The sequence below is a fragment of the Scardinius erythrophthalmus genome, assembly GCF_964197995.2.
Source record: "Scardinius erythrophthalmus genome assembly, chromosome: 19".
In the NCBI taxonomy this organism is placed as follows: Eukaryota; Metazoa; Chordata; class Actinopteri; order Cypriniformes; family Leuciscidae; genus Scardinius; species Scardinius erythrophthalmus.
The window spans coordinates 3,102,163-3,120,042 of NC_138239.1; the positions used below are offsets into that span (position 1 = coordinate 3,102,163).

Here is a 17,880-nt window from a genome sequence, read left to right on the forward strand (position 1 = left end):
GGAGAATTTTTTTATTTAATAATTATGAAGATGTTTATGTGTTGATGAAGTTAATTCATCCCACACTTGACATAAATAATTCATAAGTGCCTGTAAGTGTTGATTCGCTGCTCGTGAGTCCAGCCCTCCGCGCGCTCAGTCGCACCTGCTCTCCATGCGCTCCTGAGCCGCTCCACACACACACACACACACACACACACCGGGCGAAACACGCGATGATCAGTGAGTACAACTTCTGTCTGTCAACCTCAATATCACATCTCCATGAACATAGCGAGCATGATTGACTGAACATCTTTTCCATGACTTAAAAGCCTCGGTGGGAATCCTGACACAAAGGATGAGGCGTTGCTGAAACAAAGGAAAGTGATTTACGCGCGATGCCGGAACGCTCCCAGATTCGCGACATGATTCAATCCCATTCCCAGCAGTTGTTTCGAGCTTTGTTTCGCTTTCCTCGAAGTGATGTGAGCTGGAAGCTGATGAGAGTGCGATGCTTGGTTGGGTGGAGAGAGTAGAGAGAGTAAGGCGTGCTCGAGCATCATCATCATCATCATCATCATCATCACATCTTGGCTTTGAACCATTTGCTTATTCTAAAGAAACAAACACTCAGAGAGCAGCGAGAATGTAGTCTGTTGTAGTCTCTGGTTTGTGTGTATATTGTTAGGATAGCTTTATTTGACACTGATACGGAAAGCCCTTCTGGACCATCATGAAATTCCCGTTAGAGAATCCAAGGAAAAAGGTGAACTGGGATCCTGAACAAGGTTAGTTGTGTCAGATTGTTATTTCAACCAACTTCTGCTTTTTTAATTAGGACATCTGCTGTTTTCTTTCACTCTTTCAATGAGAAATAACTTCAGATTAGATTGTCACTGTTTTTTTTTTGTTTTGTTTTTTTTAAAATAAAATTATATGTCTTTCATTTGTATCGGCTAATCATCAGGTTTTTGCTTAAGAAAGTGAGCATTTGAGATTTGAGAGGGAACATCTGAAGTGCTTTTCAAGGAAAAATCCGTGTTGCAATCGTGTAATCAGTGATAATCAGCCGGATTGATAGATATATTTCATAGCATACTCTATTCACACACACACACACACACACACACACACACTATATATATATATATATATATATATATATATATATATATATATATATATATATATATTCAAAGTCATTTAAAAGTCTCAAAAATAAGTTTTAATCATACGTGTTTTATAGCCTTTATGGGCTTCTTCTATATTCCTTGGATTACTCATTGGAATTTTCATGGACACATCCATAACAGTTTCTATACTTTATTGGATATTGATTTGTGTGGGCTGGGCTGACAGATTCCATATCTCTGAGCAGATAGAGTGACATAGGCGTCCTTGAGTCCAAAATTATGGATGTTCAAGTGCATTTATTGATTTTTAGGAAATGCCTCACTGTAAAAATCGACAGAGACATGTGCACATGCATGTTCGGTTTATTGGATCGATAAGTTTAATCCATCTGGTGTTTGATGAAACCCAAACTTGCACCATTTTCTGTTTCATTTTTACAAAGGGAATGATGGAACACTGTAGTGAAGCAGCCGAGGGGGCGGAGTCTGCATAAATTATGGGGTGGTTTGAGCATTACATCACTCTGACTCACAGGCTCCACCCACTGTCCCCCACAAAGGGAGCTCTGAATGTTTAAACGGGGTGAAACGCATCAATGACTCTCACAGGGCTCTGCCACCCTCCAAATCACATTATACAATCCATCCGACAGCTAATGTGCTCGTCTAGCAGAGAACATCTGTCTGTTAAAGACTGAGGGACTGAATCTCACCTTGGTATTCACTCATTCATGAGTGATAATGCTGTCTCATCCGTCTGTTAGAAAGCATTCACCTCGTTCATGAGTGATAAATACACTAGGCATACACAATCACCTTAGAAAAAGAGATGAAAGAATAGAATAGAAGTGAATAGATCTTCTTTCTGCACCGGGTTGTGTCATGAAAACCCAGAAGAATTACAAAGAATATTCTCTGTATCTCAGTTGTTCTAGCATTGAGATTAAATGGAGATCGATAGATCGTGTGACGTTTTGCGTTTTGTTTCTTGTCATTGTCATGTTTCTGTGTCTTGTCATGTGATTCCCTGTTTGTCATGTGATCCCGCCATGTGTCTTGTCATTGGTTAATCGTCTGATCATTGCTCACAGGTGTTCCTTGTCTTGTGATTAGTCTGTGTATTTAAGCCCTCATGATTGCCATGTGTCTTTGTTGAGGATTAAATGTTTCCTGCCAATGTTCTTGTTGTGAGTTTCCAGTTTTATGTCTCGTCATGCCTTTGTTTTATGTTTGATCACGTTTCGTTAATAAATTGCTTTTGGTTTCTCACTGCAACTTGCCTCAAGTCATTACAGATCGATTGAACAATAAATCAATCAATCAATCAATCAATCAATCAATCAATCAATCAATCAATCAATCAATCAATCAATCAATCAATCAATCAATCACTATCTATCTAATATTTCTAATTTTCTGTCTGTCTGTCTTACTATCCATCCATCCATACTTTTATTATATTTATACATGTTTTCTTTAAACTTTATTTTCATTGGTCATTTATAAAAATACTGGAATTTTTTAAAAAACATTACTAAAAGCAGGTAACGAGGGAGGACAGGTGGGTCAAATGAATCAATAATCAGGTAACAAGGTGGACTATCGACAGGAGAGCACATGGCACAAGGAAACACATGATAAGCCTTGTGCTCACACCAAACATGACCAAACAGGAGCGTCAGAGCTCTGTCACTGAACCAAGAAATACACTTATTTTCTTATTTTCAGGCTGTTGTTGAAAAGAAGAACTTGTTCTTAAAGGGTTAGTTCACCCAAAAATGAAAACTCTGTCAGTAATTACTCTCCCTCATGTTGTTCAACCCCGTCAGACTTTCGTTCATCTTCAGAACACAAATTAAAGGAGAACTCGGCAACTCTAGCGAACTCTAGTCACTTCTTCGCTGATTTTCCCTTTTGTTGTCGCATGTTTTCCCCACGAGCTCCCCCTACAGCTGTGGGGGGGCGTATATTTCACAACACGGTCGTAAAAACTCACTTGCGGCGGCCTCCTCCCCCTCTCTACCGCTGCTCATGTGCGTTTGTTTTGATCGGAGCAAGCCAACTGAATCGTGTGGAGCTATGTCTACCGAGGTGGGTAATCTGGTAACACATCATACATGCGTGTGTGTTTATGTCGAATTGCCGTAAAGCGATTCGTGTTTCGCGCTCGTTCTCGTTCTCGTTCTCGTTCTCGCTTCTCACGAGACTTCCAATTTCTATTTTGCCGGGACGGTAGTCCCCAAGTTGCAAGGTTGGTTTTCCGCCTGGGAACGCATGGGGGGAGCGGGGAAAGTCACCAATATCACCAGAACAGGTTGTTTAACCATCCAAATGATTTCTAGACAGTTTTATTAAGTTAAAAAAGTTACCAAGTTCTCCTTTAAGATATTTTTGAGTAAATCTAAGAGCTGGCTCACTCCTTCATAGGCTTCTAGGTAATCGAGATCTGCCATCCCAGAAAAGTTAGTAAAGACATCGTTAAAATAGTCCAAGTGTATGGCAAACCGTTTTAGCTTAAATTGTACCCAGCGTTACTCGTCATAATTACATTTTTACTAGTAAGAATTAAATTTGAGAGCTCTACAATTCAATTCTTACTAGTAGCAATTACAATTAGGGAGCTCTCTAATTGAATTTTTACTAGTAAAAAAACGAATTAAAATATGCATAATTACAGAGCTCTGTAATTGAATTAAAGTTGGAACAACATGAAGGGAGAGTAATTACTGACAGAGTTTTTCATTTTTGGGTGAACTAACCCTATAAGTGACTTGCCTGGTTAAATAAAGGTTAATAATGTCTTCTCTGTCTCTTTCTCAGTGGCTGTTCAGACAAACATCGTCCCTGTGAAGAAGGTTGAGTCCGCTGCGGTTCAGGCGAGTCTGGTTCAGGTCATGCAGAACCCGCCGGGCTGCGAGGTCCAAGCGAACGCCCACTGCTCTCTCCCGCGCCTCTCCATCTCGTCCCGCTCCGCCAGCGCTCTCACCGGGATGGACTCGGGAGCGGACGGCTCGGATCTGCACTCCGTCATGAAGTGGAAGACGGTGCTGGCCGTGTTCGTGGTGGTGGTGTCGTACCTGGTGTGCGGCGGGCTGGCGTTTCGGGCGCTGGAACAACCCTTCGAGAGTAACCAGAAGGACAGCATCACTCAGGAGAAGGCCCTGTTTCTGAAGAGGAACCCCTGCGTTTCTCCAGCGGAGCTCGAGGACCTTATCAAGGTCAGATCACGTCTGTGGAGGAGACACAGAGATATTCAGATCATTCAGGAGTGATCATATAATACATGGAAAAATGCCTAGATCATACTTCAGTGTATACCATAAGTATAAGAAAAGGTTTTTGAAAGAAATCTCTTCTGCTCATCAAGCCTGCATTCATTAAAACAGAAATATTGTTAAAAATTATTACAATTTAAAATGCTGGTTTTCTATTTTAATATAGGCTACTTTAAAATATAATTAATTCCTGTGATCAATGCTGAATCATTAGTCCAGTCTTCAGTGTCACATGATCCTTCAGAAATAATTTAATATAAAAGTATAGTTAATATATATATATTTTTCTGTTTTTTAATGATGAATAATCCATTAAAATATTTTTTATACAATTATTTTTATATGAAGAAAATTTGTATATATACACACTTTTATATTATATTTAATATATACATTCTTTTTATTTGATATAATTTCCATTATTCACTATGGTCATTTTCAAATAATACTGTAATATAATGATTTATTTTTTTTTTTTACATTTAAATCAGCTTAAATTAAAAAAGGTAGTATTGCAAATAATACCATAATGTATTCAAATCACTCAATAATAGCTCCTTTTTAGACATACCATAATTAACATTTTGGGAGAAAATAAGCTTAATTCTCATGAAAACTATTTCATAATGCAAAAAGGCCCTAAAAACTCTTGACAAGTTTTTGTGAGATTTATCCTTACAGTGTTAGTTGGTTGTGAAAAGCTAAGCTGAGACATAAAATACTTCATCTACATATTTTAGAAAGCGTGCAAAATGATAACACAGGTTGGTATTTAACAAACCGTTTATTTTAAAGGCTTCTTAGGAGATACTCTAACCGTTGGGTGTTCAAAGACTCAAAACAAGCCGTTTCCAGCGATGGTGAGCATCAGATAAAATAAGAATAACAACAACAACCTTCCCATCTCCTCTGCTGTTTGCTCCGGCCGGCGCTGAGCTCTAATTGATCAGTAAATGTCATTCCAAGACAGACATGAAATCCCTCTGGGCATCAGCAGGATTATCAACTCTTGTGCAGCAGAACCTCACTGAAGGCTGAAATGTGTGTAACGTGATAAAGCACCAGCACGAGGTGTTACATAACATTTCTCACATATATAGCGAGCAAATGTGTTCAATCTCTCCTTCAATTAAAGCCTTGATTTCTTACAGCACATCCTACACAGGCAACCAGGGAATTACTGGAAGAGTGGATGAGATCAAGCATTCTTTGTTCAGTTTAGTATGTATGATCACATAAACCCTCAGAAAAAAAGGTACAAAAGCTGTCACTGCGGCAGTACCTTTTCAAAAGGTGAACCTTTATACCTTAATTAACCCTAAAAGGTGCATATTAGTACTATATTAGTACTTTTAAAAGGTGCATATTAGTACAACATTAGTACTTTTAAAAGGTGCATATTAGTACTATATTAGTACTTTTAAAGGTGCGTATTAGTACTTTTAAAAGGTGCATATTAATACTTTTAAAGGTGCATGTTAGTACTTTTAAAGGTACATATAAGTACTTTTAAAGGTACATACTTTTAACGGTGCATATTAGTACCATTTGAAAGATTAATGCCACAGTGACAGCTTTTGTACCTTTTTTTCTCTCTCAAGACTCGAGAGTGTACTAAGACATGCTGGAAAACTTTATTGTTCAAAGTTACTTCATGAACAGCTTTATTGTAAAGCCTTAGTTACCATATATAATCAAGAATTACAATATCATCTAAAATTAGACTTTCATCTCAAGGTTATTCAAGGCTCACAGATGCAAGCGGTTCCATGCGAACGAGTGTCCAGGGATCTATCATAACAAGGACGCAGATGGTCACTATCAAAACACATCTCAGTTCAGTGGTTGTGCTTGAAATACTAGCAAACTTGCAGCAAACTGCATACTTTATTGCATACTGTCGGCCAGTCATTATGCAGCAGTATTCAGTGTGTAAATGTTTCAAACAGTGGTATGCCAAACCAAGGTTATTATCGTTAACTAAACCAAAAACCATAAAAACTTGAAACGGAAATAAATTGAAAAAAAAAAAAACTTCAGCCAGTTAAGGCAACATTCCTCATTTTCATTTAGTTTAATTTCACGTTCTAAAATATCTCAAATAAAATAAATAAAAACTATATAGACGAATAAAAAAAACGAATAAAAATGACAAAACACATAAAAAAGTACAAAAACTTTAACTAAAATTAAAATGAAGACACATATATATAAAAATGTATAATAGTATATCAGTATGACTAAAATAGCTCTGTCACATGACCACATCACATTTACAGGGCAAATTAGCGTGAGAGCGCAATCCCATAAAAGAGCCGATGGGAATAGAAAGTTCTGCACGTGATACTGACGAACACAGACGAAACCCGGATCATTTCCATAAAGACTAATGGCGCAAATACCAGTAAACTGACTCATGCAAACTTCAGTAAATCAGCTTTTGTGCTTCATTTAAATACTCTCCTCCCATGAATCTTGCGTCTGAAAGGGAAACAGCTACGCAAATGCAATAATATCACATGCAAAAATAACCCTGTCCTTGCCTTTTCAGCGAGTAAATGTCCTCACAAGATTTTTAATGGTAAATGAGGGTTTGCGCTGGAGCGAGCTGTTAGTAAATCTGCTCCTAAATGTTTAAATCATCACGTGATCATTCTACAGTCTAACCTAGTTTTAGTTTTCACTCAAAAACCTGACAATACTGCATGCATGAGTGATCAGATCTTACATTACACGCCTACATCCTTCTTCATTTGAGTCATTTGTGACTCAAATGTGTCCTACATCTTCTAATTAAAAAAAAAAAAAAAAAAATCAATTCTCCATTTCCAGCCAAGACAGTTGAAACAGACCCCTCGACGTGGCGTTTAGGGAATAGGCTCTGAGGTAATCAATTATTTATTGTTTGGCTCAATAAAGGCAGAATCTCCTGAGAGAAAAGCCTTGCTGGAGCTTTCAGTCGTCCTCATCGTCCACACAGATCATGTCCAAACCTGTCCATACTGAAACTGCCCACTGAACAGGACAATCACAAACCCTGGAAAGCCTGCATATGTATTTTTTTGTTGAGTATCGTATTTGATACATCAGGCTTTTGTAGCTCATATAGTATGATATAGTGAGAATATGTGGGGGAAAACACCTCGGTTTTATTCAGAGACCCAAAATGAGCAAAAATATGAAATTTGAGGCAGATGCTGATATTTATGGACAAAAAAATAAGATTAAAATTTTAAAGCGTGTAATGCAAATTACAAATATAGCAGACTACCTACATAAAATGCATATAAATATCAGTCGTCGCTCTAAATCTGCCGATAATATGTCTTAGTAAGATGATATTTAAATGCTTAGTTTTATGATCAAATCTCTGTAGTTTTAAAACATATAATGCAATCCAATACAATGATGATTGAGAGATGAACAAGTAAATCTTCCTCAAAAGCCTGATGATCATATTTGAGACTCACATTTGAACAAGATAAAAAAAAAAGAAAAAGTATGGATAAACCGAAGTTGCTTCAGTCCAGTCAGTGTTGATCTTGAAATATTACAAATATCAAAGTTATTTTTACGTTTACTTGATAAATATCTACTTTCACAGCAGAAAGACACGTGAAGCACAAGCTGAAGATGGATGTTTGTACAATCACACTAAAAGACAATCAGTATCAATCAGAGGACAGAAGGACTGTTGTAGATTGTGTGCAAAGGCTTTTCAGCAAAGTTTTGATCAATGCAATATCAACCCAACCATGTGGTTCCAAAACGAACATTTTGTAGGGCATGTAAAGCATCTTAATGTTGCAGATTCGGCTTGAAAAAGCCTTTAAACCCGCATTTAATCTCACCAGAATTAGATGCCAGTCACGTTGGCATGTCTCTCTCCTGTCATGCGAGACCAGGTGTTGTTGTTCTTGGCTGTCAGCAGGACTGACTCAAACACTTGGCAAATCCTAACGGAGCAGAAGAAATATTACTCAGACTTCATCGTTTTCTTGCTGACAGCATGTTGTTTCGTTGTGTTTTCTCTCTGCTACACTCTTAAAAAATAAAGGTTCCAAAGGGGGTGTTTTGTAGCGATGCCATAGAATTTTCAATTCTTAGTTTTAAGAACCTAAAGAACCTTCTTTTCACTATAAACCCTTTATGGATTGTAAAGCTTCAATGGATGTTAAAGTCCCCCTGTGGTCAGTAATAGTCTCTATGCACAATCGCTTCCACGTTTTGTCTCAGCCCGCCCGGTTACATCCGGTGCTGCGCCGGAAGCCGTTTTTGGTTTCGTTTTTTTGGTGGAGATAATGGCAGATTATGTTACCTTTATTTTTTACAGGCAAGTCATTAAGAACAGGTTCTTATTCACAATGGCGGCCTGACAAGTGGAATAACCACTTAGGGAAAGGGAAGTAGGGTTAAAATAAATACAGTACATTAGAAATACATACAGGTTACAATTTCATAAACTCATAAACTTCATTACACTCGCTGTTTACAAGAACTTCTAACAATATTGTGAGGCAGTTAGCTGTCACACCTAAGAGTAAGAAAGAGAAGGGCTTTAAATTCTATATTTCGAGCTACATCGACAACTTTGAGGATGAGTATTCTCTCATATCATGCGAAATCCGACTAGCGAATCGGTTTCTAAAATCGCTGTCTCCGTTTCTGAGAAAATGTATTTTATGAAAGTTTTGCCGCTAGTACAATTCGCCATAGAACGCACTATGCGGAAGTAAAGACGCTGGCTGAGATTCTACCGGAAATACGTCAGCAGTGTTCGTGCATAGAACGTATTGTATCATCTTTGATCACCAAAATGACTCATTTAAAAGTTTTTTCCTGGGAAAACAATTATTCATGCCTTAAAATATCGTGAATGTAACTCGACACCCTTGCCTCATTTAGTATGCACGGTTCTATGAATATGCAAATGAGCCCCGCCTCCACTCACTCACTCACTCACTCAGAGATCCAGTGGTTGACGATCACACGTTGATCTGGGGTGCGTTTCCCGAAAGCATCGTTGGCCAACTATGGTCGCAAGTTCATCGCAATGTCCATTGAACTCTATTGGTAACGACGGAACTTGCGACCATAGTTGGCCAACGATGCTTTCGGGAAAAGACCCCTGATTGGTTACAAGGTAGTTTGTGACATCAGAAACACCAGTGATTTCAAAGCGTGTTTTTGAGACTGTCTTTGATTCACAGCCGTTTTAAGGAGGAAATACTCAGCAATGCTGTCGACTTAAGAATTTACACATGGTTTGACTTAAAGCGTATTAAAACCACCATATAAACAACATTAAAAGCTTGATTTTCACCACAGGGGGACTTGTCTTCACTTAACAATCGATGCCAGCTCTTTACGTTTAAGAGTGTATCTGACTTATTGCAATAGTTTTAAATGGATTGATTGCTGATCGTTAATTTCTGTTAAAAAAGTTTTTTTTTCTGGGTACAAAAACATCATAAAGACAGCATGACCAGAGTCTGCTCAGGACTTACCGATAAATATTGACTAAATTTACTCAGCATAACCCATTTATACTATTCCTAAAAATACTTTAGGATGAGTCACAAAGCCTGATCAGATTACTGACAGACGGAGCCCATTGATTTTCAATGCAGGTTTTTCAGCCACATTAACTCAAAGCGGTGGGCTTTACATCACATCAGACACTTAGCAAGTCTGATCAGGATTTTTGTGAATTATTTTCTTAAAAATTCATAGTTCTTGGAGTGGCTGACATTGTGCAAGGTGACTTGGAGACGGTGGCTTTTTAAAATGATTTCCTAATCAGACTTTATCTGTAAATTTAGGGCATTTTCCCTCATCCTCTGCACCTGTCTTGTGTGGTGTGCCCCAGGGATCCATTTTGGGACCTTTATTGTTTTCCCTTTATATGCTTCCCTTTTTTCAAAAATACAACATTTCATTTCACTGTTTTTCAGACCATTCTCAGTTTTACCTTCCAGTTTGGCTTGACACCACTGTTTAATTCGACGTGTTATTGAAATGTGTAAATGATATCAAGAGGTGGATGACAAATACTTTTCTGCAGCAAAATGAGGATAAAACAGCCCAGTTGGGTCCTCTCTCAACCAATGTACGCAAACAAATTAAAAACCTTGGAGTGATCTTTGACTCTTCACTATTTTTTCATAAACAAATTAGTGCTGTTATTAGAGGAAGCTTTTTCCATTTGAGTTGTATCACAAAGTTGAAGCATCTTCTTTCAGGCAAAGATTTAGAAGTTGTGATCCATGCATTTCTAACATCATGATGTTATAATTCTTTATTATCACGATTGCAAGTTGTTCACAGTGCGGCAGCAAGATTTTTGACTGGGTCTAAAAGAGTATATATACCCTATTTTAGCATCTTTTTTAAATACAGCACTTTTGATCGATTCATTTTGCGTTTAAATTTACTCTATAAATAAATTGTAATATTTTTAGATGGCATTAGATGGCATTTAATATTCAGAGAATTCTATCTGCATCTCGCACACACATTAGTGTCTAGTCCAAATTAGACTTCAAGAAATTAGCCGTTTGATAAGTATCCGGTCTACTTACTATTAATAGTAATGCTTCCAAAATGGCCAATTGATTCTTTTTCTCCATGTGCATCTTTTCCCAGCATGCAGTAGACGCGGTCAGCGCTGGAGTGAGTCCCATAGGAGACACTTCCTATAACTCGAGCCACTGGGATCTCGGCAGTGCTTTCTTCTTCGCTGGGACCGTCATCACCACGATAGGTGAAATAAACGAACCTTCAAACATCGCAAAATATGAAGAGTTCAGATGCAAAACCCTCTAAATGCCATCTGAAATTTTCTTCTAGAATGATCATTTTTATCAAGCTCATATATTTAAGTTCAATAATTTCCCTTAAATGGCAATGAAAATTACCTATTAATTGTCATTTAAGTGAAATTACTTAACTTAACACAAGCTTGATAAAAATGATCATTCTAGAAGAAAATTTCAGATGGCACTTAGAGGCTTTTGCATCTGAACTCTTCATATAATCTCTGATTGAGTTCAAACTCAATACAGAAAATAACAAACTAAATAAAATGTGCAGTAAAGTTCATACTTTGCTGCTATACAAAATTGGGTTAGAGAAATGTTTGAAATATTTGAAATGTTGCATTGCCAACTAACCGTTGAAGCACTAAAATTACTAACTGGAAATAAATCAAAACTAAAACTAGAATGAGGATGAGAATAAAAGTAAACTTGACCTTGACAAAAAATGCATACTGATTTCTCAAAGGCCCTGTTTACACCTGGTATTAAAGGGGAACTATGCAGTTTTATTTAGCTTAATTTACCTTAACTGAACAGCTTCGGAGTCATATGACTTTTTTTGGGTTGAATGGTGGCCGTCTCGCTTCCCTTTACGGCACTGCACACATACATTTATATGCTAGCCTTCTGTGTATCATACATACCTCAGTGGGCATGGCTCTGTGCGTTCGCCGGCTTCTTTGAAAACAAATGCACATGACCAGAGGGAGAAGATGGGGGGGGGGGAGAGTCGCCAACGAGTTTTGACGACAGTGTTGTCAAATATCTATTCCGAAGCTGTAGGTGGAGCTCTATAGAGAAACCCGCAAGCAAAAAGCGAGAAAACAGCGAAGAAATTGCCAAAACTGCATAGCACCGCTTTAAGATGCATTTTGGTCGATCGGATCACAAGAAGACGACGCTAAATACAAGTGTAAATGGGGTCTAAAATGTTGTGAGCTTGTCCACTTTCACGAAAATGGATTCGACCGGATTGATTTCATAATGTAAACGCTCATGTGGTCAAATGCGTTCGAACAGCCACAAAAGACGCCTGCTCTCCTCCTAGTGACCTAATGAGTAAACATTAAGGGAGAAAACATTCTCTCACCATTCCTGATTTCTAACACACACACTCACAGTGTTCAGCTGGTCTTGTGGCTGTCAGAGCATAAATGAAAGGTGCTCTTGTCACTTTCATATGTAAAAATTGCTCAAGCTTATTTTGTCCATTAGATCGCAAGATCTGAAAAAACCCATACATTTACCTGACCATAGACCCTCCCCTCGAAGAAATCAGGACAGAAGTGGTTGAAAGTGGACAAAAGAGACGGATTAAAACACCAGGTGTAAACACAGATGATCCGATTGACCAAAATGCATCTTAATACCAGGAGGAAACAGGGTAAAAGCTCTTTAAAATGGGAATTGAGATTTGCACAGACAACTTTCTGCACAGATCTCCTCTCTTGTCCTTGTCTTAACTTCCCTTTTGTTCAACAATCAATAATTACTGCCATGTTCCCTCAATGAAACCCACCAATTGTCTCTTTCTGCATCTGTGAATCAATGCAGATTTAATACAGGGGGTCAACTAGAGCTGCTTGCATCAGAACCATTAAATAACCTCTTGTCTTCTCCGCCCACATCTACAGGCTATGGAAACATCGCACCCAGCACTGAAGGCGGAAAGATTTTTTGCATCCTCTATGCCATATTTGGCATCCCTCTGTTTGGCTTCCTGTTGGCCGGGATTGGTGATCAACTAGGGACCATGTTTATGAAGAGCATCTTGAAGGTGGAAAAAGTTTTCAGGGTGAGTAGAATGACTTTTGAATGATCTACTGAGTTTTTTTTAACTGCTTATTGGTTATATAAATATGTTAATTCACCTGAAATTTCTTCTGCTGCCATTCACAGCAAAAACACAAGCAAATCAGTCAGACCAAGATCCGCGTCACCTCCACCATACTCTTCATCATTGCTGGCTGCATTGTTTTTGTCACCATCCCAGCTGTGATTTTCAAACACATCGAGGGATGGAGTACTTTAGAGGCCATTTACTTTGTCGTCATCACTCTCACGACCGTCGGCATTGGAGATTATGTAGCAGGTATGAGCACCGATTGGGGCATTTCACATCATTTTACCTAGTAAACTCAAGGGTTGCTTAATTTCTTATAGCTCAACTGGTATAGACACACAAATCATTGGTTTGATTCCTACACTCTTAAAATATAAAGGTTTCAAAAAGGCTTTTTTTTGCAGGAATGCCATAGGAGAACAATTCTTGTTTCCCAAAGAACCTTTCAATGAACAGTTCTGAAAAGAGCCTTTTTTATTACTGTGAAGAACAATTTAAAAATGTAAAGAACCTTTTTTCAATATGAAGAACCTTTTGTGCATTTGAAAGCTTTCATGGATGCGAAAGCTTCTTTATGGAAGCATTGATGCCAATAAACTACCTTTATGTTTAAAAGTGTAGTGAACTCATATTAAAACATCTGCCCAATTACTACATTTTTGTGTCATATTTCACCTGACACCTTCTCAAAATACTTTTTCTGGCAATTTTGTGTCTTTCAACTAAGTTCAGGTCTTGATGTTTTGGCTGATATACAGTATAAGACAAACGGTAACAATCGGTTTGATTATTTTAAAGGTGGAGATCGCAAAATAGAATACATGAAATGGTACAAGCCTCTGGTCTGGTTCTGGATTTTGGTGGGTCTGGCATATTTCGCAGCGGTTCTCAGCATGATTGGAGACTGGCTCAGGGTTCTGTCCAAGAAAACAAAAGAGGAGGTATGAAATGTCAAACAAATATTAGTTTTAAAGGTATATCATAGTAGGTTAGAATGATGTCCAATATAAAATCTAGCATTGTTGTTCAAAGTCTTATTTACCCTTTCTACACATAAAACACATGAAAAACAGGTTATAAACGATAAAACTAATGGCAAATGCTGTTGTAAGTTGACTTTAAATGGTAAATTCTGTTTAATGTTGGCTTAAAAATAAAAAGATTTGTAGCAAATGCTGTTTTACGTTGACTTTAAATGGGAAATTCTGTTTAATGTTGGCTTTAAATGGTCAAATATTTAGCAAATGCTGTTTTAAATTTACTTTGGTAAAATGATGCAAATGCTGATTCAAATGGTTAACTTTAAATAGTAAAATTTTGGCATATGCTGTTACATTGGCTTTAATTTGTAATATTTTTGGCAAATGCTGTTTTACGTTTACTTAAAATGGTAAAAATGCATGGCAAATTCTGTTGTGCATAGGGTTTAAATGGTAAATGATGTTTTACATTGACTTTAAATGGTAAAATTAATGGCAAATTCTGTTGTACATTGGGTTGAAATGGTCATTTTTTGGCTAGTGCTGTTTTACATTGATTTTAAATGGTAAATTATGTTTTACATTGGCTTTAAATCGTAATTTTTTGGCAAATGCTGTTTTAAGTTAACTTTAAATGATAAACACTTATGGCAAATTCTGTTGTACATAGGGTTTAAATGGTAAAATTTATGGCGAATGCCATTTTACATTGACTTTAAATGGTAAATGCTGTTTCACATTGGCTTTAAGAAATGTGGTACGTTCTCCCTTCTTAAAGGGTTAGTTCACCCAAAAATGAAAATTCTGTCAGTAATTACTCGCCCTCATGTTGTTCCAACCCCGTAAGACCTTCGTTCATCTTCGGAACACAAATTAAGATATTTTTGATTAAATCTGAGAGCTGGATCACTCCTCCATAGGCTTCTAAGACACTATAACTTGCTGGCCCAGAAAATGTATTAAAGACATAGTTAATATAGTCCAAGTGACTCCAGTGGCTCAATCTTAAGTTTATAAAGCGCAGAGAATACTTTTTGTGCGCAAAAACAAACAAAAATAATGACTTGATTCCACTTTTCATTTCCTTCTCTCTGGGCCTCGAGTCTTTTCACATAGTGTTTAAGCGTAGTGCGTCTGTGTTGCACGTCACACGTAGGCTCACTATTGGCCGACGCTGGTCATGTGTGTAATACGTGGTGACAGGCACAGACGCACTACGCTTAAACACTACGTGAAAAGACTCGAGGGGCCAGAGAGAAGGAAATGAAAAGTGGAATAAAGTCATTATTTTTGTTTGTTTTTGCGCACAAAAAGTATTCTCGTCGCTTTATAAACTTAATGTTGAGCCACTGGAGTCACTTGGACTATATTAACGATGTGTTTAATAACTTTTCTGGGCCAGCAAGTTATAGTGTCTTAGAAGCCTATGGAGGAATGATCCAGCTCTCAGATTTAATCAAAAATATCTTAATTTGTGTTTCGAAGATGAATGAAGGTCTTAAGGGGTTGGAACAACATGAGGGTGAGTAATTACTGACAGAATTTTCATTTTTGGGTGAACTAACCCTTTAAGCCCACGTGAAGCACATTACTGAATCGTTTGTAAATGCCACACTCACAGTGCTCTCTGTCATCCAACACAGGTTGGAGAGTTTAAGGCCCATGCGGCAGAATGGAAGGCAAACGTTCGAGCAGAGTTACGCGAGACGCGACGCCGCCTCAGCGGCGAGATCCACGACAAACTTCAGCGGGCGGCCACCATCCGCAGCATGGAGCGCAGACGACTGGGTCTGGAGCAGCGCGCGCATTCGCTGGACATGCTGTCGCTCGAAAAACGGGCTGTGTTAGCTAGTCTGGATGCCGGGCGATTCAAGACGTCCTCGCAGGAGAGCATCGACACTAAACTGAACAACCTGCGACTGAAGGCGGAGTGTGGCGGTCAGCAGGTTTCCTCCGAGGAAAACTTCCTCAACCGCTTCGGTTCGCTCACCAAACTGGCCAAACGCAACAGGAGTAAAGATCTCCGCAGGAACATCCCAGAGGATGCAAACGGGGAGAGCGAAATCCTCAGCAGTAACAGCAGTAATGTCACGCTGGGAGAGGAGAAAAGAGAGGACGAGGAGGAGGAGGAGGTGGAGGAAGAGAAAATAGCAGAGGCGAACACTGGCTTTACGTGTCTGCCTCACTTTCCTGAGGAACCCAAACAGCAGAACGGTTTCGCACCGGCCCAGGCCAAAGAACAAGAGCGAAATAAAAGACTCGAGCAGAAGGAGCATCAGCCGTAGGCAGACGACGACATGCACGGGAAGGCAAATGAACGACGTCAGAAAATGTGCCTTTCTGTTTTATAAGCTGCGGCTCGACTCGGTACGATGAACCGCAGCTGATTTTCACTGTGACAAATGACAAGTTGCCAAAAAAATGTGAAAAGAGCTCAAGGAATACAGACTGACATCACCTTACAGGGACAGTTCACCAAAAATGTGGAAATTCTGTCATTGTTTACTCAATCTCATGTTGTTCCAGACATTCATGACTTTCTTTCTTTAATGGAAATCCAAGAGAGCTGAGCTGCAAAAATGACAAAAAAGGCACCATAACAGTAGTCTATATGACTCGTATATGCTGCTTTGCGTGAGAAACAGATTGAAATTTCAGTGAAAGTTACTAACTGAAAACCTCTAAAAGTAAATTTTTAGATTTTAGGTCTTAATGACGAGATACACCAGAACAAATGACGTTTTATTGATCATTGATTTTGAAATTGGTGCTACATGTGCCATATTTCATTTGAACGAAGATTTCAACGAATAACACTTTTTTTTTGAGCTTACAATTAATTATTTCATATCATTATTAATATGAAAAAGATCTCTCTGGCATGGGGTTGAGCAAATAATGTCAGAATATTAAGTTTTTGGATGACCTATACCTTTAAAATAAGTTATTTATATTCTTTACAACATGAGGACTCTTCACAGGACAGTCAACGGAGACTTTTTGAAAGGCTTTTGCTGTTTTCAGGTGGATCATGGATCACTGAAAGCCTTTTATGCTGTAAATCGTGATGTCTTAAGAAAGAAAAACCTGCATGAATATCTTCTGCTGCTCAGATGAATCTGTCATCTATGATGTTTATAGAGGCAAATCATGAACTTTTTCGAAACACACAACAAATTTGGTTGAGAGATGTTCTTATTAACCATTTTGATTGTGATGCCAGTTTCTACACAACAGTGACTTCAAATCTGTCCGTTAAATGCTTCGCTCACACTGAAGTCTACAAGACATATCAATCCCCTCTTTGGTGATAAACAGAATGACTGGAGTCAAAGCCATATTGATGACAACAAATCAACAATAGTGAAAAAATGAATACAAAAATTACATTAATGAGCAGATTCTGCTGCATTTGAGACAAGCAGATGACATAAAGCATGGCTTAAATGTCCAAATACTTTATTATAATACGCTGTAAATCACAAAAAGCCACTATTATTCCATTATTGCCATAACACAGCCTGATTTGTTGTTATATTATCACCTGATATGAGTTCACATTGATTTTATGCCCTCAGAACAATGTCTTCCAATGTGAAAAAGTCAAGGGTGGATGTAAAACATGTAAAACATTACTGACCCATTGCATTGGTCCACAATACTACATGCAAACACACACACACACACACACACACACACACACACACACACACACACACACACACACACACACACACACACACACACACACACACACACACACACACACACACACTACAATTTCAGGTAAGATAGCATGCAATAATGGTGTTGATCATGTAATGCTGATGTAAACGTCACAGTGATGTG

General features: G+C 38.2%; 1 protein-coding gene across 1 annotated transcript; it reads left to right on the top strand.

Annotated features, from left to right (window-relative positions):
- Window positions 1-715: 715 nt before the first annotated feature.
- kcnk10b (potassium channel, subfamily K, member 10b) lies at window positions 716-16,316 on the top strand (the record flags this gene model as incomplete). The annotated part of the gene is made up of 7 exons (XM_081347881.1): window positions 716-770; window positions 3,936-4,333; window positions 11,036-11,153; window positions 12,843-13,003; window positions 13,108-13,300; window positions 13,850-13,992; window positions 15,675-16,316. 7 exons carry the CDS (start codon window positions 716-718, stop codon window positions 16,314-16,316), a joined length of 1,710 nt encoding a protein of 569 aa, XP_081204007.1.
- Between the last annotated feature and the right edge of the window lie 1,564 nt (window positions 16,317-17,880).